The following is a 22,500-nucleotide window of genomic DNA, read 5'->3' as shown; positions in this document are numbered from 1 at the left end:
ATCAGAAATACACTCTATATATTGTTAATGGTGTAAACGACTATTCTAGCTGCAAACGTCTGGTTTTTAATGGAATATGTACATAGGTGTGTAGAGGCCCATTTCCAGTGTTCTAATGGTACATTGTGTTTGCTAATGGCGTTAGAAGGCTATTGGATGATTAGAAAACCCTTGAAAACCCTTGTGCAATGATGTTAGCGCTGAAAACAGTTTTGCTGGTTCTTTGATGAATAAAAATCATTATTTCTAATCTTGTCAATGTCTCGACTATATTTTCTATTCATTTTGCAACTCTTTTGATGAATAAAACGTCTGACTTTTAATGGAAAACACAACACAAATTGTGTAGGTGAGCCCAGACTTTTGAACAGCAGTGTATAACGCAGCACTTTCTTATTCATCCAGCTGATAAGAAACAGTATTCTGGAAACAATGACACTACCTTCTTCTCAAAGAGGAAGAACCCGGCATCAGCAGCTGCAGACTCTCTCCTCTCGTCCTCCTTAGACAGTCCCATGCCTTGGAAACTGCTCTTAAAACCTTCTTTTTGCTTATTTAAGCTTTTTGCCCATCGCTCCATGTCCTTTGCAATCTGCAATTTCATTGACAATATTTGATTTTTATTTTAAATACACAAAAATAGCTATTAAATTAAATTAAAATATTTTTTTACAAAAAGCAGTATTTACCTGTTGTGCAGATTTGCTTTTGGGCTTCTCTTTTTTCTCTTTGGGCTCTTTGCCATTTGAGGAGCTCGCTGCAGACTTCTCTGCGTTTGCGTCTGCTGCTGCAGGAATGTACGTCTGCTTCTCACTGTCCCAGTAGAGGTACTGCTGTGTCTCCGAGTTATAGAAGTACTATTGACGACAAGAGAAAGATAAAAGATAGAATTTAGAGTCGTGGTTCTGATTAAAAACCCCCAAATAAAAGTCAGAGAGTTTTGGAAGGATATTGTGCACATACCTGGCTGCTGGGATCATAGTAGAGGCCAGTCTGTGGATCGTAATAGTAACCTGAAGACTCTTCGTACTGATATGAGGATGAATCTGGGACAGCTACAGATAAACAAAAAAAAAACATGATAAAGGCGCCATATGTAAGAATGTGGCCAAAAACGGATACTACCCTCAAATTCAAAATACCGATGTCTTTTTTCGGTTTCATTTTCTCCGCCATTGTAGCTCAGACGTAACTGGCAACCCGTGGTTGCTCGGCAGCTGAGACTCTACTGACTGCAGTGATCGCGTGCGTTATGCTAAATTTGTTGTGTTATGCTAACAATATTTCTAGCGCAACACACTCAATTTTTGTGCGTCAGTGACCCAATACCGTGCCGATTTCCTTGTAGTTTGTGGCTACTGTGATCTTATCACGGCAGTGTAATCGAGCGTCCGGGGGTCGCCTGAACTGTTCGAGTTAGCCGGTTCACGTAGCCATAGCGGAAGTCCGCCAACCACAACATTACGTACTTTTGAGAGATGAGAGAATAGGGTTTTGAGTGAAACGGCACGGTCAGGTAATCACTTCAATTATATCACTTAATTTATGCTAATAGCTGCTTATTAAAGTGTAAGTTTGATGTGTAAAGAGGATGAACTTAACATGTTATCTTCAAACACTATGAATCGAAGCGGCCTGGCTAATTAACTGCTCTCCCTCTTAATTGTAGACACAAAGAAATGCTTTTACCTGATGTGTTAGCAGCTGGAGCAGTAACTGAGGAGGAACCTGCTGCTGTCACCAGTGATGGAGCACAAACACTGGCTGGGTGTTGATGCCCAGCATCGACCACATTCGCTACCTGATGTGGCTGAATAGTGGAAAAATGAAAGATGATTAGCTTCTACATCCATCATACAATACTTGAGAGTGTAATTATAAATGAATAGGTCTGTACAGTAGATGATGTGTTGCAACTACCTGCATAAGTGGCTGGCTGATAACGACAGGCTGGTAGACTTGAGCCGCTTGGGAAAGGACCACGCCACTTGCGGCAGGGATTCCTGGAGCAGCTGGGAGTAATTAAAAATTGCAATTTTAAACTTTGCATAAAAAGGCACCAAAACACTGCGAGTGATTAACACCTCGTTTATTACCTCCGAGCAATCCATCTCCAACGACAGGAGTCAATCCGTCCAGCTGCTGCTGTTGCCGCCACACTGGGAAATTCTGTCCCTGCATCAGGAAAAATGTTCAGAAAGTCGTGTTAAATCTTATTAAAAAGGAAACATTGTCATAATAAAACGAGCAAAAATAAAAATAAACTGACCTGCGTTTGTGGTGGTGCAACTACCTCTGGAGGAACGTATTCAGAGGAGGCCCCTGATCCTTGATTCAACTTAAGACAACAACACAAGCTATATTTGTAACTGTAAGCCTGTTTTGAATACTCAGAAGAACAAAAACAACAAAAAAAACAATTATACCTGGCTGGATGACCACTGGGCAGCAGCGATGGCTGTGCTGGCAGCAGAGAGGGCGCAGGCTCTGGTCCCATCGTGCTGTGCATAGTCTCTGAAAAAGACACAGAGTGTTCATTTAGTCCCTTGTAGGATTTCTAAATAACAATTTTTTTTTATGCCAGAAATAAACACAGATTTAAGAATGCATTATCAGCATGTATAATTAAATTCCTGTCATCCAAAGGTGCTTAACTGTGCTGGATTCTAAATGTGAATTCAAGCCCCGTGAGGTGCCCATGACTCACTTTCTCGCACTTTTGGCGTAATCCACGCCGATCGTTTTCCCGTGCAGTTTCAGAGGTGGCTGAAGGCTCTGGAGAATGGTGAGCAGCTGAGACGCCTCCTGTTAGCAAGTAACGACACAGCGTTGTCACACAAAATGATATTTGACAGCCAACAACCAACAACCAACAACCAACAAACCCCCCCCCACCGCACATTAAAGCTAGTGTGAGTCATGCAGGCTTCACGGTGTGTTGAGCCAAGAGAGGCAGCTAACAAGATGCATTCAATGACCCTGGTAAATTGCATTTTGGCTCAGAAGAGTTGCTTGAAAATGCATTTCATCACTTCTGCCAACTCACAAGACATCCACTAACCAAATGCCAAAATCAAACAGACATAGGGGAAGACTGCATGTTTGATAATTATCAGTGCTGCGCACGTTAGCGGCGGTTAACGGTGTCAACGCATGACGCGCTTCCATGACGACTGACCGGAAAAAGACGCGTGACGTCATGTTTACGTGACTCCGGATTGTTAAAACTTGAAAAACGCTAAATTTGAAATAAGAGGCACACATATATTCTGGATTCTTTGCTCCATATAACAAAGAATTCATTAAAACAGTCTGTGGACAAAGACAAGTTCTTGATTAATGTAGAAAATAATCTGATGCACTTTGACACTGAGCTGACTTTAGTCTCAAAAACAAAAAGTATCTCGGAATGACTTGAAATTGGCCATCACAATAGTTGGCATCGCCCTGAACAAGGATCCGTTGAAAATATTTGCAAACCTCTTAAGGAATAATTCTAATGACTTTTTGAAATTCAGGAAATGACCATTTGCCCTGATGCTCTTTGACAGTGAGCTGACTTTAGTCTCAAAAACAAAAAGTATCTCGGAATTATTGAAATTGGCCATCGTAATAGTCGGCATCGCCCTGAACAAGGATCCATTTAATCTAACAGATTAATTGATTTATGAAAATAATTATTAGTTGCAGCCCTAGTTTACAATTTAACAAATAATCAAACATTCATGCCCAACTCAGTACATACCAAGGGCGACCAGAGTTGAACAAAAGCAAAGCCTCTATTTTGTCCCGTTTGCTTGTCTTTGATGAGGCGGATGTTGCCCGCGGTCAGATTGGCGTAGGGAGACAATAGGTTCATAATCCCATCAACGGTTGAAAGGGGGCCGATGTTCCTCAAAATGATTGCTGTTGACAAAAAAGAGAGTTGCAATGAAAAAATGCAAAATATGTTGTAAAGATAAAATACTTTGAATGTGCAGTAGACAAAAACAACAAAAACTCACTGTCTCCATTGTAATCTCCCGGATGTTGAGATTCTGTGTTTGACCCATTTCCTGCGGAGGACTCTCCGTCTACACACCATCACAACACAGAGGTTATTGTTGGTCAGTACAAGAGGACAAATCCAATATAGAAGAAAAATACCTATGGTTTGATAAGGCTACCAACTCACCAACTTTTGCTTCTCCACACCTGAAACACTTCAGTCTTTTCCGGAAGTTGTACAGACCGCACTGTAATAAATCAGTGAGAATTAGTTTTGTACAGTTTTCACAAAAGCAGAAAAAATAAAAGCACGACAAACCACTCACAGAGTTGCAAAGCCAGTTTTCAAACTTCTGTTTCCCGTTGCTGTAGTGCACGGCGATGCTTTTCCCCTGGATCACCAAGTTGTTCTGTGAAAGTCAGAGGGATGGCCGTGTTATTTCAAATTGTGACATATTCAAGCCACAGAAGCAGGTGAGATCCTGCCACTACCCCCACCCAGTGAGTGAGAGCATCTGGAACGGGGGAAAGCGTGGGCTAGGGCTTACACTCGCTGGTTAGGTAGAGTGTCTTTGGGGAGTACAAGGGAACACAGGTAGAAAGAGAAGTTTAGAGAGAGAGAGAGAGAGAGAGAAAGAGAAAGAAATGCAATTCTGGGTAGGAGGAGATGAGGCCTCAACAAACGGTTCAGTGTGTTTGGGACCGGAGTGCTGCCAGCTCATCCCAGTCTCATTCCAGTCTTCGGGTTTTAAATGGAAATGAGGGGAAAATATCCAAGTGACTGAGCTGGAGCAAAATGTGCTAATAAAAAATGTGCTAAAAACCTAATTTTGAAAGAGAGAGGCATGGTGTCTGGCTGGGCATGTATCAGAATACAGGAAAAATACAGAATATATCACTGATATCCCTAAATTTACAACATATATTAAAAGGAAGCAGCTGAAAGATGATTTAATTTGGCAGGAAATGTTTACTGCATCGTTCATCCAAGTGTGTGATATCAAAACAAAAAGTTATTGATTCTGATATCACAGTTTTTGGACTCACTAACTGAAGTCTGTAAACAGTCATCACCCTCACAGCATTGGTTAACTGGAGCTTTAAATCTCCCAAGAATAATTCTAGACTTGGTGATTATTGAGGCAACCTGATTGGTCTCCATCCATCGGGTAGAATCTTGCAAGTGATAAAACTCCACGAAGGCGAAACCTCGGCTTATACCTAGAGACAGCATTCAAATATAGATGGGAGGCGTGTTAGTTAGAATGCTTTGATGGAACATGCAAACTCACATTGGGTCTTGTACAGTCCAATTCAAAGTAAACAAAAAAAACGGAGGTGGGGAGGAGAAGGGTGCTTACAAGGTCAAGAGGATGTTGTCGTTGCATTTTGTTTACCATAGCTTCAAATGATGCTACACACATGATAGAGGTATAGTACATACTGCACCTGACCACATCACCAAATCAGACATAAAGGATCCTCTGAAAGCGGTATGACATTTTGTAAAAGTGGGTTTTTAAGACATTTGGGTGGAGCAGACACGAGTCACGCGCGCCACTGTACGGCATCAATCACCTGTTCTTTTCCTCATCAAGCGTACGTCCACAGGCTGCGGTCCCTGCAGCTGCTCCAGTGCTGCGCGGATCTGGAACAGAGAGAGACAGACGGTCAAAGTCATCCGACTACAGCTGCTTTTCTTCTTCATCGCTTTAAGCATCATACAAAGAATCCCAATATGATCTTATACAAGCTCTGTTAGCAAACGGCAGTTCTTGTCAAGAACGGTGATTTGATGTTATAAAAAGGGTTGACTTGCAGAATAAAACGAACAAATTTAAACACCCTTCTTCTCACTACCTGAAATCCAACATCACACATCTTGCAAGAGGTTCTGTTTAACTGAAACCGACAGCCACCAAACAACAAACCCCCCTGCACATGAGAGCTAGTGAGAGTCATGCAGGCTTCACAGTGTGTTGAGCCAAGAGAGGCAGCTAACAAGATGCATTCAATAACCCTGTTAAATTTCATCTTTGGCTTGAAGGAATTATGAATTTAAACTAATTTAAACTCCCTTCTTCTCATCACACATCTTGCAAGAGGTTCTGTTTTACTACGCATGAATATTCGATTATCGAATATTACCGTTATTTTAAAAAGAAGAGAGTAATCATTTCTTCTAACAAGCAAGTGGTATTTGCATGAAGACACACAGGAAGGTCCATACAACGACGATTATTTGTAGCAACGGTCCAATGGCTTTTTGCTTTAAATGCCCATTCCTATCGAGTGTGTCTTTACCCTTAAAAAACACTGTGGATTAAGAACTTCAAACAGTGAGGGCAGCATTACACCCCTCGGTGCACACAGCCTGTCAGAAAAGATGAGAAGAAGAAGAACTGTAAGCTTACATCATCCTCTGTAACGTGGAGAGAGAGGCCCCTTAACATAATAGTCCTGCTCTCCTCCTCTGACTCCATTTTGTAGTCCTGCTCTGGATAATCTCCATCATATTCATCATCAGATCGGTCACTGTTGCGCCGTCTTCGCCCCCTCTGGTGTAAACAAAACAAAGAAAAGTAATGCTGTCAGTGTTGATTTTAGACATTTGCAGTGGTTTCCTGCTTCTACAGGTGAGAATCACTTACCTGTGGACTGTCTCTGCGGTCATCGAAGCGCTCTCTGTGTCTATCATCGTGTCTATCGTCGTATCTATTATCATGTCTATCATCATGTCTATCGTCGTGTCTATCGTCGTGTCTATCATCGGCCCATCGGGGGTCAAAATCCCTCTCTGCGTCTCTACTTCGTCTTTCTTGCCAGTCTAGATCCTCTCTCCTGCCGTCTGAACCGTATCTTCCACTACGTTCTCCACGACTCGTCCTGGACAAAAAAAGAGACAACACCGATGACATAAATGTATACAAACAATGAAAAACAAAGTGCCATAACAGCTGGATGATGTTTAGTTTTACCTTTTATCACTTCCCATGGTTTAGCGTAGAGAACGGGTGCTTGATCAAGAAACTGTGGGGAAAAAATATTTGACTTTTAACAGATCAACAAACTGAAGCTTCATGATGCTTTGTTTTCATGGAATTTCCATGAATGATTTCAATGTTAGTCCTCAGAGACAATTACAGAAACCTGTTGGTAACACCTCTTCTGTGACCACATTGCTCAATTGCTCTGGCTAACTTGCAATAAGGTTAAATGTATTCTTGCTAGTTAGCTTTGGATTTTAAAGATATTTTGATTAATTTAAACACCTGCTTTGATGATCAAAGCATCCATTACAGTCATCACACTTGTTTCTTATTATTGTTCTATGGGATTTAACGCTAGCGTGTGTCCAGTGGTGAAAAAGGGTATCTTGCATTACTGTCATCTTCTGGAGTTATTGTCAACTATTTTGATAATCAATTAATCCAATGGAAGCTTTATTTTTCATGATTAAACCAAGATTTCTGATTGTTTCAGCTTCTTAAATGTGAACATTTTCTTCATTTCTTTGCTCCATAAAACAAAGAAATTATTCAAATATATATTCAATTTAATCATTTTGGTTTGAGAACAAAACAAGACATTGGAGAACATCGTCATTTCCAGGTTCGACAAACACTGATCAACATTTAATGGAACAAACGATTACTCGATTAATCGTGAAAATAATCGTTTCTAATGGTTCAATGTTTTTGTGAATATTGTGAAGGTATTGTGGAAATTTCGTTCTGTTGATGCAGTTGTTGTCATACTTATTTTGACTCCATGTGTCTTGATGCCCGCTGCAAAATGTTTTTATTTGACATAACTTCTATGGTGTTAATGTTATTATTTTAGCTTAAATCGGGTTTAACATACGGAGGTCAAAGCGGGTGATATCACCGGCTTGACCTCAAACCACTTCATTGCCAACAAGACAAAATTATAAGCTGTCTCAGACGGTGGTGAACTTTAGCTAAAATACAGATAAATGTGCCCTTAAAACGCAAGTCAATCGCTTTTGAACGTGGAACGAGCATTAGCCCTTTGCTAGCGCTAAAGCAAACAGGCCACTTCCGCTAGCGAAGAAAAGAGCTAGCGAACGACGTTGCCTTAAACGTTACATGGAAACGGCAAAGGCCTTAAATAACGTAATTCCGCTGATGTTGCCCGAATGAACAACCACAAGTTATATGGGTAATTTTTAAATTTATTTAAATTACATAAATTGAAAGTGACACTGACCTGATTAGCGAAGCTTGCTATGACTGCATGTCCTTCCAGTCTGTGAAAAAAAACAAGGCTGGCTGCGCTTTTCTTCTTCGCCTGTTTTTTTTGAGGTTGCACGGCGGTGAGCAAACAACGATTTGGTGCATTACCGTCACCATCTGGTATGGAGTGTGAATCAAAAATGTGTATCTAAGTGTACTACTAATGCAAAATAAATGAATAATAATTAAATTATTTTAGAGCTGCAACACTAATATTTCCGATTAATATGTCGATTATTTTCACGATTAACCGAGTAATCGTTTGGTCCATAAAATGTCAGAAAACGTTTAAAAAAATGTTGATCTGTGTTTAACAATAAGAAATCTTCCTTTAATCATGAAAAAAGTTGACTAATTTGGTAATCGTTTAATAATCGATTAATCGAAGAATTGTTTCAGCTCTAGTCCCCATAGTTTTTTTTTAAAAGCCCCTAAAGTCACTTCATCCGAGTGACAGCAGGCCACACACACAACCACGACTGCCAGGAGACGCTTCCCTCCATCACCGCTGGGTGGCACTGCAGCCCGGTAGACAGAGATGCTGGTGCGCTACAGAAGCAGAAAATCTGCCCCTCTCATCCTCAACCACCACCACCACACCACATTACAATGACTGCGGCAGTGCGTACGAAGTGATAAAGGTTGCTCGATTCATTCAACTACCTCACATTTGCGCACGGTGTGCGTCTGCCGCAGCGGTGAAGTAAAACGCCGGCAGGTGCTGCTGCTTCTCCGCGCGCTAAGAAGACTCGCTATCTCCCATCGAGCTCCAGGAAGAAGGTAGCCAGCTAGCTAGCGTTAACAACGGTTTCTAACTGGTGTAGTTAAAACGCCCCCAATTGTGTGGTTTATGGGATAATAACAGTTACGGTTTATTGGTTAATACAAACAACAAATGTTTTTTTGTTTTTTTTCTTCCTAATAACAGGGTCGTTTTTACGTGTCAAATGGTTGCTTGCCATCTGTTAGCTTCACGGCTAACGAGCTTAAAGGACTGACAGTCCATCCGTTTCTGCTTTCAAAGCATTTCCGCTATAGCTACTGAGTCAGCAGCGGTTTGTTTGTCAGTGTTCTATTGTTTATTGTCCCGTGTCTGTTTCGGTTTCGGTTAACGATTAATTTAATCATTCGGTTCAGTTGTGAACTGAAAATCTAAGCGTGTTTTATTTTTTTATTTTTTTAATCCTCACATTTTTTGTTGTTTAGCATCCACAATTAGTGTTTGCTTTAAGAGAGTAGTAATCCAGAATATTAAGGAATAAGGATGAGAATTAACTGTGATTTTTAAGAGACGAGATAACAATTGAATGGAAAACTTTGAACTGCATTCAATATTATAGGTCCATTATGTAATAAATCTAAAGCAACTGGCCATAACATCCTCTTACTATGTCACATAGGCTGAGGAATAATGTTCATATAACATGTAACAAGTCACCAACAACAACAGTACAGCCAAAATATTTGCATTAAAAAATTTTGCAGACTGCAAATCATGTTTATGGTTGAAATCATGTTTTGGAATGTGGCGCCACCTTCTGCCGTCTCCCAATCATTGCAGTCAGTAGAGTCTCAGCTGCCGAGCAACCATGGGTTGCCAGTTACGTCAGAAAACGAAACCCAAGAGACCTCGGTGTTTTGAATTTGAATGTAGTAACCGTTTTTGGCCACATTCTTACATATGGCACCTTTAACTGCGTTTTAAGAATGAACTGCAATTTTTTTTTTTACCTGTGGAGGGCAGTGTTGCAGCACCAGAAATTATTAGAAGAAGAAGACTTTAAAATGTGGTGATAATGGATTTCTGTGATAAATAAATTAATAAATTAATAAATTACTTGGAACTATGGAGGGCAGCATGACACCAAAAGTGTTGTTCTTTATCATTCGTAGGGTGAAAAGAAATTGTGAAAAAGTGATTTAGGCAAATTGGACACTCTAAATTGACCGATAGGTATGTGTGAGAGTGAATGGTTTGTCTCTATGTCGCCGTGTGATGGACTGTTGACTGGTCACTGGATGTACCCCACCCGGGATTGGCACTAGCGACCCTCAAGTGGACAATAAAGCAGTAGAAAATGGATGAACGAAGCCCTGTAATTTATTGCGGGCCACCAGAAATGTTTCTGCGGGCCGCCATTGGCCCCTGGGCCACACTTTGAGAACCAATGTGATAGAACCTTTATTGGGGCACTAGACAAGACCGTATGCACCAAGTAGACGCATCTTAAATGTATCAGGAGAAATGTTCTAGTGTTCCATTACTGCCTCCATCTCCTCTTAACCTCCACCTTTCTCAAAAATCCACCTGACCTTTCTCCTTCTCAATCTTCTTCTTTGTTGCTTTACATTACCAGGCTGAATGGCGGAGCCGGAGCTTCTGCTGGACTCCAATATCCGACTGTGGGTGGTACTGCCCATTGTCTTCATAACCTTTCTTGTCGGGGTGATACGGCATTATGTCTCCATTCTTCTTCAGAGTGACAAGAAGCTGACTCTGGAACAGGTCTCTGACAGGTACGTGATCAGTTAGGTGAATTATATTTGGGCAAAGGAAAATGCAATTCATCAAATGTCTTTTTTCCTTTTCTTATCTCTCCAGCCAGGTTCTTATACGGAGCAGAATTCTCAGAGAAAATGGAAAATACATTCCCAAACAGGTAGAGATTTCTCTTATTTTATTATTTGTTTACATGCATGTTTTTCATATGTCTGACAAGTTTCCTTCTCTATCTTCTTTAGTCCTTTTTGATGAGGAAGTTTTACTTCAATAGTCAAGAAGATGGATTTTTCAAGAAGACCAAAAGAAAGGTTGTTCCACCCTCTCCAATGACAGGTAATGTACACACAACACAGATGGAGAAGCAACAGGCTGCTTAGCTGTCAGTTTTCTGCAGCTCACTTTTCAATTATAACTTCTTTTACGTAGATGTGAGGAGGAGAGGGTCTGGGAGAATGACTCTAAACAATCCCAGGATAATGCTGTGTTTTGTCGTGCTTTCACTGTGCAAGTGAAAATCATTAGTTGTGACATTTGAGTGGCACCACTTGTGATCATTTAGCACCGGTGTATGAATAAAGGGGGGAAAACTGAAGTAGGATTTAGGGCCAATTCCAAGTCCTATCTTAACCCTCAAGCTCAACCCTTAATCTTAACTGTTATTTTGTCACTTAGAAATGGGACACCCCTTAAATGCAGATACGTCGTCAGACTATAGGGGGCAGAATAACGCGAAAGCTGCGTCCAGTCTGTCAACAAAAAGAAGAAGAAGAAGAAGAAGAAGAACACATTTACGTCAGGATTATTTATTACGATCCGTTTGTCAGTCAAGTTATTAGGTGGTCAGTTAGTTATAAGATGATCAAAACACGCAGTGCATTCTGGGTAGCCCTTGCTCCCAAGGGTGGTCTCAGAAAATCTCAATATTGAGGGCGATACAGCCCTTAAACTTGCCCCTCAACTTAATTTTTCTGAGAATCGGGACAGCACTTGCACTAGCGGGAGCGCGCATTTTTGAGATTGAGGGTTAAGCAAGGAATTGGAATTCACCCTTAGTCTCCTTTTCTTATATAATTGGTAAAAAAGCATTTGTCATGCCTAAATTATAAAACTTACCTAATATTAAACCTACCTGTTATGAATTAAAAACCTATAGATCCCAGGACACGTACTGCGGCAACAATATATGATCCTTCTACTTCACAGCCTCTTCCTTATTTAGTTGAATCAGTCTCAGGGTACATGCTGGCTAATGTTAATGCAATTAATGTTATCAGTATCTTAGCATCTGCTGCTAAAACACATGTCTGTGAGAAAGGCCCATTTACATTTTTATGACATGGCAAATTCACCTTGCACCTGATAAAATCAATAAAACACACCTACTGTATAAGGCTTATAGAGTAAATGTATTGTTCGTTTTTGTTTTTCTCCAGATCCCAGCATGCTGACCGACATGATGAAAGGCAACGTCACCAACGTGCTTCCCATGATCCTCATCGGCGGCTGGATCAACTGGACATTTTCAGGATTTGTTACAAGTAAATGACCTCTCTTATGCTGTGAGTCAGAGTAGCTACCACTTAAAGATATTCTAAATTAAGATCTTTTATCTGTTGTTTTTTTTCTGAACAGCTAAGGTTCCGTTCCCTCTTACTCTGCGCTTCAAGCCCATGCTGCAGCAAGGAATAGAGCTGCTCTCGCTGGATGCATCCTGGTAAACAAATAAAAGGACACACTGGATGTAAGCATTATGTGTTTCAGACCTTTGACAAGTTTGCTTTTGTGTGCACTTCTCATCCAGGGTGAGCTCAGCATCGTGGTATTTCCTGAATGTGTTTGGACTTCGAAGCATGTACTCGTTAATTCTGGGCCAAGATAACGGTAATAATAATAAGATGATTACTGAGTGTTTTGTCACATCAGATTGTGAAATTCGATTATGTATTTGTCATTGTTGGTTGTTTTGACTCACAGGTGCAGACCAGTCGAGGATCATGCAGGAGCAGATGAGCGGTGCTGCCATGGCCATGCCTGCAGATACAAATAAAGCATTTAAGGTTTATTTAACAGCCAATATTATTAGCTTTGGGAGTTTGTGGTTCGTTGTAGTCGTTCATGTGATGTTTGCGCTTGCTTTTAGGCCGAATGGGAGGCACTGGAGCTGACCGACCATCAGTGGGCGCTGGAGAGCGTCGAGGAGGATCTGATGAGCAGGGAGCTGGACTTTGACGGCTTGTTTAGCAAAGAGCTGCCAAGTGGCATCTTCTGATCTTTGCTATTTGTTGCCTTCAATTTAAATGTTGGATCATTGCGGGAACATTTTCTTCTGTTACAGACAGAGATTGGACGAATCCCTTAATGTTATGCAAAGTTTACATTTGCTTATTCCTTGTTAGTCCTTGTTTTTTTTTTTTTTTTTTTTTTCACCTGTCCGTGAAATACCTGAAACTAAAAAGAAATACACTGGTTCTGTGACCACATTGTACATAATACTGAAAACATTTCTTTGTTTTGTTTTTGAAGTTTTATGTTTGGTAGAACTTAGGTGATGCTTTCACTTATTATTAAATGTGTTATTGTTTAGCTTTTTAATATATACCATTAAGTATAGAATGCATTTTTTTAAAACACTAAGATTTGTGGTCTTCATTGTTCCATGTGTAGTAGACAATACAGCACTATTTTACAGGTCTGAATGTCATTTAATAAAACTAAAGTGTTAGAAAAAGTGATTGTTAGTGATTGGTGTTGGCTGGAAAAAATGTTTGTGCGATTGAAATACTGTTTTAAGTTTGTTGACTGTTTTATTGTGTAAAGTTACTCCTTTGTGTTGTTTTGTAGAGGATACAAACTCTATTTTAACTACATTTAATTGCTGTATTTCCTCCAAAACTGCTAGGAAATATAATTTCATTTAGGAGATAAAATTGACGTTAAAGAAACAGGAACATTATAGTTTGGAGGAAAATGCACACATGGCAAAGACATGCAGCAGCAATGTGACGATGTTAATGTAATTATGACACTGAAGAGCATCAGCAAATGTAATCTGCTCTTGAAAGGAAACTATTAAGACATCTGTGACCCGCGAGAGAAACTTTCCACCCAGCGTACTCTATTCCATCCTCGAAGGCTGGGTTTAAAATAAAAGCTGTAATAAAACATCTAAAACATCTGGAAAAGACTCGGATAGCGAACAGTAGCAGTACGCGGGTGTTCAACCCCAAACAAGAACCCGCAGCTGCGCTCGACTCGTGAACCGACCGTAGAGGAAGAGCGTTTCCGACGTGAACGCCGCCGCTCTGAAGCTCGCCGAGTGCGGCTCTCTCCACCCGCGCGTTCACGATACCGGCATACACTGACTGCATGATGGCCGAGGGAGGCGGACCCGAGTCGGGTGGCGCGGCAGACTCAGACGCGGAGCCGGTAGCCGCACAGATGCCAACCCCTTCCACCGAGAGTCAAAAACAGACTGTCGGGTCTCTTTTGAAAACGACGTTAAGAAAAGGCGACGAATGGTGAGAGAACAGAAGCCGAGACCGAGAGCGTTTACGGGCTCTCCCAGTTAGCGTTAGCCGGCTAACGTTAGCTTGTGTGTGATGAACGGGAAATGCTAACGCGCTATTGCTGGGCATGCTACCTTAGCACGTTAGCATTTCCTGGTCATGTCACAACGGAAGCCGCTGTGATAAGTGACATTTTGCTCAGCTAATGTTTAACAAGTTAGCATGCTAGCTGCTAACTTCACTAGTTCACAGCCCGGCTTTATAATTTCTCTGTGAAGAGCGGTACTTTAATAAACACTTGGAACCAACAGAACTAACACGGCTAATCAAAGATATTATCCGTCTAATACTGATACGTGTGGTGTGTTACTAGTCGGCAGAGTGGTTGATGTGAAGGCTAGTCGTCAGTTAAATTAGGCCCTGGATCCAGGTGGTGAATTCTCCTGCTAGCCAAACCGGCTCGTTGCTTAATAACAAGGAACTGGGTCCTATCACGGGGACTGTGGCTGATTTGTCAGATTAAGTTGTTCCAACTTGTCAGTGACGTGCGTTTGCCAAGACTATTTATTCCAGCTCGAACACCACTTAAGGCCTGGGTTCAATACAGCCTCATGGTTTCAATGTCAGCAAATCAAAGCATTTCAAAGAGAACATGTACATGTGATATGTTTTTAACAGATAGAACTGGACAAATAGGCAAGAAGCAGCTATTGGTCAGGTCAGCTAACGTGTTGAGAGTGTGGTTCAATTAGCCAACACTTCTTCTAGATGGTCTCAGTTGTGTTGTAATTAAAATCATCCTTTAGTGTTCAGGCTAGTGTACATTATTGTTCACCGGCTCATTAACACTGTTGTTTACTCTGGGCTAACTCTCTGGACTGGAAACAGACAGAGAGGGAAACAAAGGGTGGTACAATCCAGAAGAATGCAGCAGTGTAACGTTACAGATGTCAATTGCCATAAAACACCACTACCAACATCACAAACGGTCACACGGGGGGCAAAGATTACTACTTTGTGCAATTTGTACATATTTTCAGCAGCGGTTGCATAACATGACCAACATGTTGTTACTGGATTAACTAAAGGTGATGGGATCAAGTCAAACTAGCTTGCTCTTATCATACCTGCAAATGCCAAGTTTGGTGTTATCATGAGTTGGCAAAAGTCCCTCCAAACACCTATATACAGTATTTTATAATTATTCTAATTCTTTGTGCCCTTTTCTATTGTGCATTGTAGGACACATTATTAAATGATTACATGTTGATCGTTTTCTATTTGTTTTAGGTATCTAATAGACAGCAGGTGGTTCAAACAATGGAAGAAGTATGTGGGATTTGACAGCTGGGACATGTACAATGTAGGAGAAAGAAGCCTCTATCCAGGACCAATTGACAACTCTGGGCTGTTTTCAGGTAACTTTTTTTTTTTAAGAAGAAGAAGAATATTGGAAATTAAAACAATGCTTCCAATTGCACAAAAAGATTGAAATGTATTTTTCCCCACAAAGACCAGGAAACTCAGACCCTGAAAGAGCACCTTATAGACGAGCTCGACTATGTCCTTGTACCCACCGAGGCATGGAATAAGCTTGTCAGCTGGTACAGCTGCCTTGAGGGTCAGAGACCAATTGCTCGGAAGGTAATGTCGTAGATGTTTTCATTTACACCGCTCTGTTCTCAGAGGGGCGGACTCCTTCAATATCGTGCTTTGTTTTCTAGGTGGTTGAACATGGTATGTTTGTGAAGCACTGTAAAGTGGAGGTCTATCTGCTGGAGCTGAACCTGTGTGAGAACGACAACATGGACAATGTTGTCACACGGCATTTTAGTAAGGCTGATACTATAGGTAAGTCGCCTCCAACGTGACACCCACAATGTCAGCTTTGCTTAGATGCAGGGAAGATTTAAAAAAAACAACCATTTTTTTCCTTCCCCCAGACACAATAGAGAAGGAGATGAGGATGCTGTTCAATATCCCATCAGAGAAGGAGACACGGCTCTGGAACAAATACATGAGCAACACCTATGAGCAGCTGAACAAGCCTGACAGCACTGTGCAGGATGCTGGTCTGTTCCAGGGGCAGGTACAGTAAAGCGCTATTATTCAAATGACCTCCAGATCACCGATATAGACACTCTCTCTGCCCCATTTCTCTGGAATAAAGAAGCACCACAGTCCTGAAGCAAACCTGTACTCACCACATACATAATTCATTTTACAGACATTGTAGAAAATAAGTAGAGCCTAATGCATTGCAATAACACACACTTGTTCAGACTGTGATATAGATATAGACTATTTTTATTAAGTGGAGTTTACGTTGTGTTGTACTCTGAGGGCAGTGTAAGGTGTTCTCTTATATACATTAGGGGTCTAGGAAGCACCACCTGCTAAACATACTGTGTTCTTATTATTTTAGTTTGTTCATTTTAGACCCGTGAAACGGCACTCGTACCCAGGAAAAGTCTCAAAAAGTTGAAATGTTGTTTTCCAGACCTTGAAAAGTCTTGAATTTTGTGTGAAAGTCTGGGGAAAAGTTTTGCTCATAGTTTTTTCCACTAAACACAACAGGTATGATCTCAAACAGAAAGTAGGCCAATGCCAAGTTTGAAGCCTGTTATGCAACCTGTTTCCATAGATATGCAAATAACAGACAAACTGACTTTCGCTTTCATTTCTTATCCAAACAAAGTCCGATGATCTGTGTTAAAGAACTTTGAACTGTTATTTCAGTCTTCAAAATGTAATTGTGAACTTTGAACTGTGGACTGCACCTCTCAGTGTACGGCCTTTTAGAACATATTGGAAGAAGACGCTACAAAGAACAGTGTCAAGTGTTTAATTGACTACCATGGTTGCTGTGGTAAACCACATACAGATGATTTGTTTGAGGATGTCTCACTCACTTGATCATCTACTGCTTTATCCTCCTCCACATGAGGGTCGTGTGGGGGCGCTGTGCTCAGCTGACATTGGACATCGTTTCCCAACCCTGGTCCTCAGGGAATGCAGCCATGCCATGTTTTAGATGTTGTCCTGCTTCAAAAAACACCTGATTCAGATGAAACATTATTATTATTATATATATAAATATATATATTTTTTTTTTCTTCAAAAGTTGAAACATTCCATATTTAAAAAAAAAAAATATATATATATATATATATATATATATATATACATATATTATTTGTAATAAGACAAAAGTTAAAACATTATTATTATATTTTTTTTTACAAAAGTTGAAACATTACATTTTTGAAAAATAGATATATATATTTTTTTTATTTATGTTTTTTTTTAAACGACAAAAGTTGAAACTGCATTTTTGATTTAAAAAATTTTTTTCTAATAAGACAAAAGTTGAAACATTACATTTTTGAAAAAATGTATGTTTTTTTATTAGACAGAAGTTGAAGCATTGCATTTTTGGCGGGGGAAAAACATTTTTTTTTGGAAAAAAATTGACAAAAGTTAAAATATAACGTATAAAAAAAAAACAAAGTTGAACTTGATGAGCTGATGGTTTATTTGAATCAGGTGTGTTTGGAGCAGGGCAACATCTAAAACATCGCAGGGCTGTGTTCCCTGAGGACCAGGGTTGGGAAACACTGACATAGGATGAAAGGCAAGGGTACACCCTATAGAGAAACAACTCACATCTACGCTTGTCCAATTTGCCTAAATCTGAGTGTCTTTGGACTATGGGAAAGAACTCCATACACACACGGAGAGAACATGTAAACTCCATGCAGAAAGACCCTTGTTCAGACTTTCTTGCTGCAAAGCCAAGAGTGCAAACTACTTCACCGAGGACGATGTCTGTCTCCGTTTATTTCTCTATATGAGATGGGGCTGAAGTGGCTCATTAAGCGTCTCATTCTACGGATTTCTGCCGTGTTTCAAAGTTGGTATTATACACACACATTCGCGCCCTTTTATTAAGAAGTTTGTACATTTTATGTCCACAAGGCAGCCTCTGCGAAACACTGCAGCCTCTGACTCATGCATTATTCAATTTAAGTCTGGTATATAGCATATGAAGGTCAGCTGTGTCAGTCTGGCTCTTACTCAGCTTGCTTTCACACAGGTTCTCGTGATAGAGCGAAAGAACGAGGATGGCACGTGGCCCAGACAAGCGTCTCATCCCAAGTAAGCCAGCATTTCTTTATTTTCTCAGGTAAAAGGAAATCCAAACTGTTAAAATGTGTTTTTTTAAATAAACGTTCTTGCTGTCCTTCTCTTCACCAGAACAAGTACAACCCCATCCAGGAATTTCACTACCTCCCCCAAACTCTCCTCTTACTCGTCAGCCAGTATCTCCTCGACATTAGCCAACGGAGACAGCAGCTGTAGCCCTGGATATACTCTCAATAACAGCACGTCCTCCGGGAACAGGCGAGTCTTTCCCAAACATAGCATAACGCTGTTTACCTCATGTTCTGTCTCTCACACACTGGTTTTACATACTCTCTTTTTTGCATACGTCTCTTGCATTTTATATTAAATGAGTCATGTTATTATATGGCTTTATTATTTTCTTTGCTTGTGTTTTTTTTTTTTGGCTTTCAAATGCCCAGAAAACATCTGCATGTGTGCAACCATTTCATAAACGTGAATGTGAGAAAATTAGAGCATCATTTCAGCTCAGTTGGAGTAATATCAATGGAGAGTTTGGCTGTCCAGGCAAAAATGCATGTGTGTGTTTAATACATTGATTTAGAGCTGTCGGTTATTTTCACGATTAATCAATTAATCGTTTGGTTCATAAAATGACAGAAAACTTTAAAAAACGTTGATCAGTGTTTGTCAAACCTGGAAATGACGATGTTCTCGCATGGCAAACCAAAATGATTCAGTTTTAATGATTTCTTTATGTGGAGCAAAGAAACAAAGAAAATATTTAATATTTAAGAAGCTAAAACAATCATAAATGTTGTTTTAATTGTGATTTTAAGCCAAATTAAAGATGACAAGATGGAATTGGTATCTGTGACCAGATTTGCAAATATTATGGAGACCACATTTAATCAAGCAAAAGTTAAAACGGTAAAGAAAAAGTGAATTCCCAGAACTAAGAGCAACACTTTTTTTTTCTTAAATAACAGCCACGACCGTCTTCAGCTGAAGGCGATATCCTTCGTCGGTAGTTAGAGCAAAGTTTTCCACAAAATGAAGTTCAGTCTATGACGGTACATAGAGTGTAGAGGGAAACCTGGTGACAGTTGTGCTTGCACACTCACCATGAACTCTCATGCCCAGTTACTGGGGTACACCGAGAGGGCAAGTGTGAAGCTGAGGTTTGCCGATCTGATCCACTTCTGCCTACTTGCTGAGAAAAGAAGTTAATGACAGCTAGGCCTGTCGCGATGTTCAATAAATCAATAAATCGCACGATAATTAAAATTAGCTCGATAATTTTTCTGGCCGCGATAAATGCCACTTGCATGCTTTTTTGTTTTCCCTGTGTCTCTCTCTCTCCCTCTCTCCCTCTCTCTCTCGGGTCCTAAAGTGTGTGAAATTTGATGTAGTATGCATGCACTGCCATACAACAACACCAGGAGCGCGCACATGCGCTGAAACTTCCTTCTACTTCTTTCTAGTAGCGCTGAGTCGCCCACAGTTGAAAACCAAAACATTGACTCGGCGTAATTGCTGAAATGACTCCTGGACCGTATCACCCACCCTCCAGAGTGGAAATCTTAAAAACGCTCCGCTGTCAACCCTTTAGACGGGAACGCGACAGCGCTGCTCACGCTGACACGACGCTGAACCTGGGGCAAATGTGGTGCCAACTTCAGCGTCGTGTCAGCGTGAGCAGCGCTGCGTTTTTAAGCCCCAAAAACGCCGTCGCCGTCTAAACGAAAGGCACATCTGATAAAATATTTTGTCGGTTTCACTCGGGAGCGTTGCCGTGTAAAGCCAGAGTAACGATGAGTGAACCCTCATGTCAGTCACTTGTCAGTCACATGGTGTGTGGGGAGGCGGGACTCCTGGCGTAGCCTACCACAGCAGAGTGGAGCTAACCCATTTTATTTATTACTTTTGCTTGCTTGTTAATTTAATGTGTTCTAGTGTTAAATATTCTTTAAAAATAAAAGTTTATTTCTCTTTGAAAAGGTGTACCTGCATTATTATACCATTATCATTGTATTAGATGAAAATGATCTCAGAACAACAATATTATCGATTATCGCAATAATTTCTGAGACAATTTATCGTCCAGCAAAATGTGTTATCGTGACAGGCCTAATGACAGCGGCATCACCGTGTCAGGATTTGTCCCAGTCCTGCTAATGGTCCGTCCACGTGTGACAGACGGTGTTTTAGAGAGAGAAAACTTGGCTCAACTGAAGTTTGGTGGACCAAAGTAGACTAGGTAATAGTTTGGCACGATTACTACTGCTAACAGACCTGCTCTGTCTACAGATTGGGGGGCTACAACTCGTACAGCTCCTCCTACAACTACAGGGAGTCCCAGTCGCAGCCTGGCCTTTGTGGTCTCAGTAATTTGGGCAACACGTGCTTCATGAACTCTGCCCTCCAGGTAAAAGTCCTAGCAACAGTGAGAGGTGATCATTGTGTGTCATATTTCCATTTTCAATAATATTAATTGTTTCCTTTTTTTTTCTCCAGTGCCTGAGCAACGCATCACCACTCACAGAATACTTCCTCAACGACCAGTATGAGGCCGAGATTAACCGCGATAACCCGTTAGGAATGAGAGGCGAGATCGCCGAAGCCTATGCTGATCTAGTGAAGCAGATGTGGATGAGCCGTAGCAGCTATGTGGCCCCACGCACCTTTAAAGTAAGTCGTGTAGATGGGTCTTCGTGAAAAATGATTCAGTCCAAATGTAGATAGAGTTATTAAATGTATTTTTCCTTCCCAGACCCAGGTCGGACGCTTCGCCCCACAGTTTTCAGGCTACCAGCAGCAGGATTCGCAGGAGCTGTTGGCCTTCCTGCTGGACGGACTACATGAAGATCTAAACCGCGTCAAGAAGAAGCCTTATCTGGCCCTGAGGGACGCAGAGGGCCGTCCAGATGAGGTAAAGAACTTTACAAATTCACCAGCAGTTGTCTCTTAACAACTAACTAATTAAAGTCTGGCTCAATCTGATGCTGGAGTGTTGTTGGTTTTAGAGAGTGAAAGCTGCAGGGAAACTTAATTAGAAGCCTCCAATTGAGTTCACGATCTCCACTAATTGATTCACTTTCCTCGTCGTGTATTGAATAAGCGTTTCACAAGTTTCCTCCATCGTTTGTTTCTGCAATTTACAGATTGTTGCCAAGGAAGCCTGGACAAACCACCGCTTGCGCAACGACTCCATTATAGTTGACATTTTCCATGGCCTCTTCAAATCCACGTTGGTTTGCCCCGAGTGCTCCAAGGTGTCCGTCACCTTCGACCCGTTCTGCTACCTCACACTACCTCTGCCCATGAAGAAGGACCGCACCATGGAGGTGTTCCTGGTGCGGTCGGACCCTCAGTCGAGACCCACGCAGGTAAATTGACATTAAACGTGTGATAGTACCAACACTAGTAAAGCATTGTGTTCACAATTCTGTTTATTTCTCCGACAGTATCGAGTGGTCGTCCCAAAACTGGGTAACGTGACAGACCTGTGCAATGCCATGTCCAAGCTCTGTGCTATCCCTTCAGAAAATGTAAGTATTATATTTTACACTAAAAGCAAGGAATCTTTTTATTTGTCTTTGGCAATCGCTAACTCTGCGATTCACATGTATTCCTAGATGGTGGTGACGGATGTTTACAATCACAGGTTCCATAAAGTTTATCGACGGGACGAGAACCTCAACCAAATCATGGAGAAGGACGACATCTTCATGTAAGTCTGGTTTTAGTCTACAGATGTGTGTGTTTGTCGTTGGGGTCACTGCGGTCGTTTGTTTTGTGTGAACAGTGTCTGTTCTTTTTGCAGGTATGAGGTACAGGAGGAGAACAGCGAGAGGATGAACCTGCCCGTGTACTTCAGGGAGCGCCATTCGAAACACGCCGCAAACTCCACCAGCACCATGCTGTTCGGCCAGCCTTTGCTCATCACCGTACCCAGGCACAACCTCGTAGCAGATGTTCTGTATGACAAAATCCTGGAGAGAATTGGGTAAGAAATTACTCTGTATATGGAGTCAGCATAATGAATAAGAACATATATGTGTGTGTGTGTGTATGTATGTATGTATGTATGTATGTGTATATATATATATATATATATATA

General features: G+C 41.0%; 3 protein-coding genes across 3 annotated transcripts in view; 2 read left to right on the top strand and 1 right to left on the bottom strand.

The window, feature by feature from the left end:
- The window catches only part of LOC310929392 (RNA-binding protein 5-like), an 11,187-nt gene extending 2,893 nt beyond the window's left edge, over positions 1-8,294 (bottom strand). Inside the window, exons 1-19 of the mRNA XM_083892135.1 lie at positions 8,218-8,294; positions 6,966-7,017; positions 6,639-6,873; positions 6,402-6,545; positions 5,566-5,635; positions 5,135-5,208; positions 4,314-4,397; positions 4,175-4,235; positions 4,005-4,073; positions 3,746-3,906; positions 2,708-2,805; positions 2,427-2,514; positions 2,270-2,338; positions 2,097-2,175; positions 1,921-2,012; positions 1,690-1,810; positions 964-1,055; positions 690-857; positions 443-592 (exon numbers count right to left, since the gene is read on the bottom strand). Coding sequence (XP_083748261.1) covers positions 443-592; positions 690-857; positions 964-1,055; positions 1,690-1,810; positions 1,921-2,012; positions 2,097-2,175; positions 2,270-2,338; positions 2,427-2,514; positions 2,708-2,805; positions 3,746-3,906; positions 4,005-4,073; positions 4,175-4,235; positions 4,314-4,397; positions 5,135-5,208; positions 5,566-5,635; positions 6,402-6,545; positions 6,639-6,873; positions 6,966-6,982 — 1,872 coding nt within the window. The 5' untranslated portion in view covers positions 6,983-7,017; positions 8,218-8,294. The remainder of the gene's footprint in view (positions 1-442; positions 593-689; positions 858-963; positions 1,056-1,689; positions 1,811-1,920; positions 2,013-2,096; positions 2,176-2,269; positions 2,339-2,426; positions 2,515-2,707; positions 2,806-3,745; positions 3,907-4,004; positions 4,074-4,174; positions 4,236-4,313; positions 4,398-5,134; positions 5,209-5,565; positions 5,636-6,401; positions 6,546-6,638; positions 6,874-6,965; positions 7,018-8,217) is intronic.
- Positions 8,295-10,605: 2,311 nt separating this feature from the next.
- Positions 10,606-13,229, top strand: emc3 (ER membrane protein complex subunit 3; the record flags this gene model as incomplete). The annotated part of the gene is made up of 8 exons (XM_083892139.1): positions 10,606-10,760; positions 10,846-10,903; positions 10,986-11,079; positions 12,180-12,284; positions 12,379-12,460; positions 12,548-12,627; positions 12,721-12,803; positions 12,887-13,229. 8 exons carry the CDS (start codon positions 10,606-10,608, stop codon positions 13,013-13,015), a joined length of 786 nt encoding a protein of 261 aa, XP_083748265.1. The 3' UTR covers positions 13,016-13,229.
- An 883-nt stretch (positions 13,230-14,112) lies between these two features.
- usp4 (ubiquitin specific peptidase 4 (proto-oncogene)) overlaps positions 14,113-22,500 on the top strand; it is a gene marked incomplete at its 5' end in the record, with an annotated part of 15,577 nt that continues 7,189 nt past the window's right edge. The window contains 14 exons of the mRNA XM_083892131.1: positions 14,113-14,264; positions 15,543-15,670; positions 15,766-15,896; positions 15,977-16,103; positions 16,196-16,341; positions 18,349-18,410; positions 18,510-18,656; positions 20,688-20,805; positions 20,895-21,068; positions 21,151-21,309; positions 21,542-21,766; positions 21,845-21,928; positions 22,016-22,110; positions 22,204-22,386. Coding sequence (XP_083748257.1) covers positions 14,113-14,264; positions 15,543-15,670; positions 15,766-15,896; positions 15,977-16,103; positions 16,196-16,341; positions 18,349-18,410; positions 18,510-18,656; positions 20,688-20,805; positions 20,895-21,068; positions 21,151-21,309; positions 21,542-21,766; positions 21,845-21,928; positions 22,016-22,110; positions 22,204-22,386 — 1,931 coding nt within the window. The remainder of the gene's footprint in view (positions 14,265-15,542; positions 15,671-15,765; positions 15,897-15,976; positions 16,104-16,195; positions 16,342-18,348; positions 18,411-18,509; positions 18,657-20,687; positions 20,806-20,894; positions 21,069-21,150; positions 21,310-21,541; positions 21,767-21,844; positions 21,929-22,015; positions 22,111-22,203; positions 22,387-22,500) is intronic.

This window comes from Microchirus variegatus (assembly GCF_963457635.1).
Source record: "Microchirus variegatus genome assembly, chromosome: 7".
Classification (NCBI taxonomy): domain Eukaryota; kingdom Metazoa; phylum Chordata; class Actinopteri; order Pleuronectiformes; family Soleidae; genus Microchirus; species Microchirus variegatus.
This window is presented reverse-complemented; position numbering and strand designations above follow the sequence as displayed.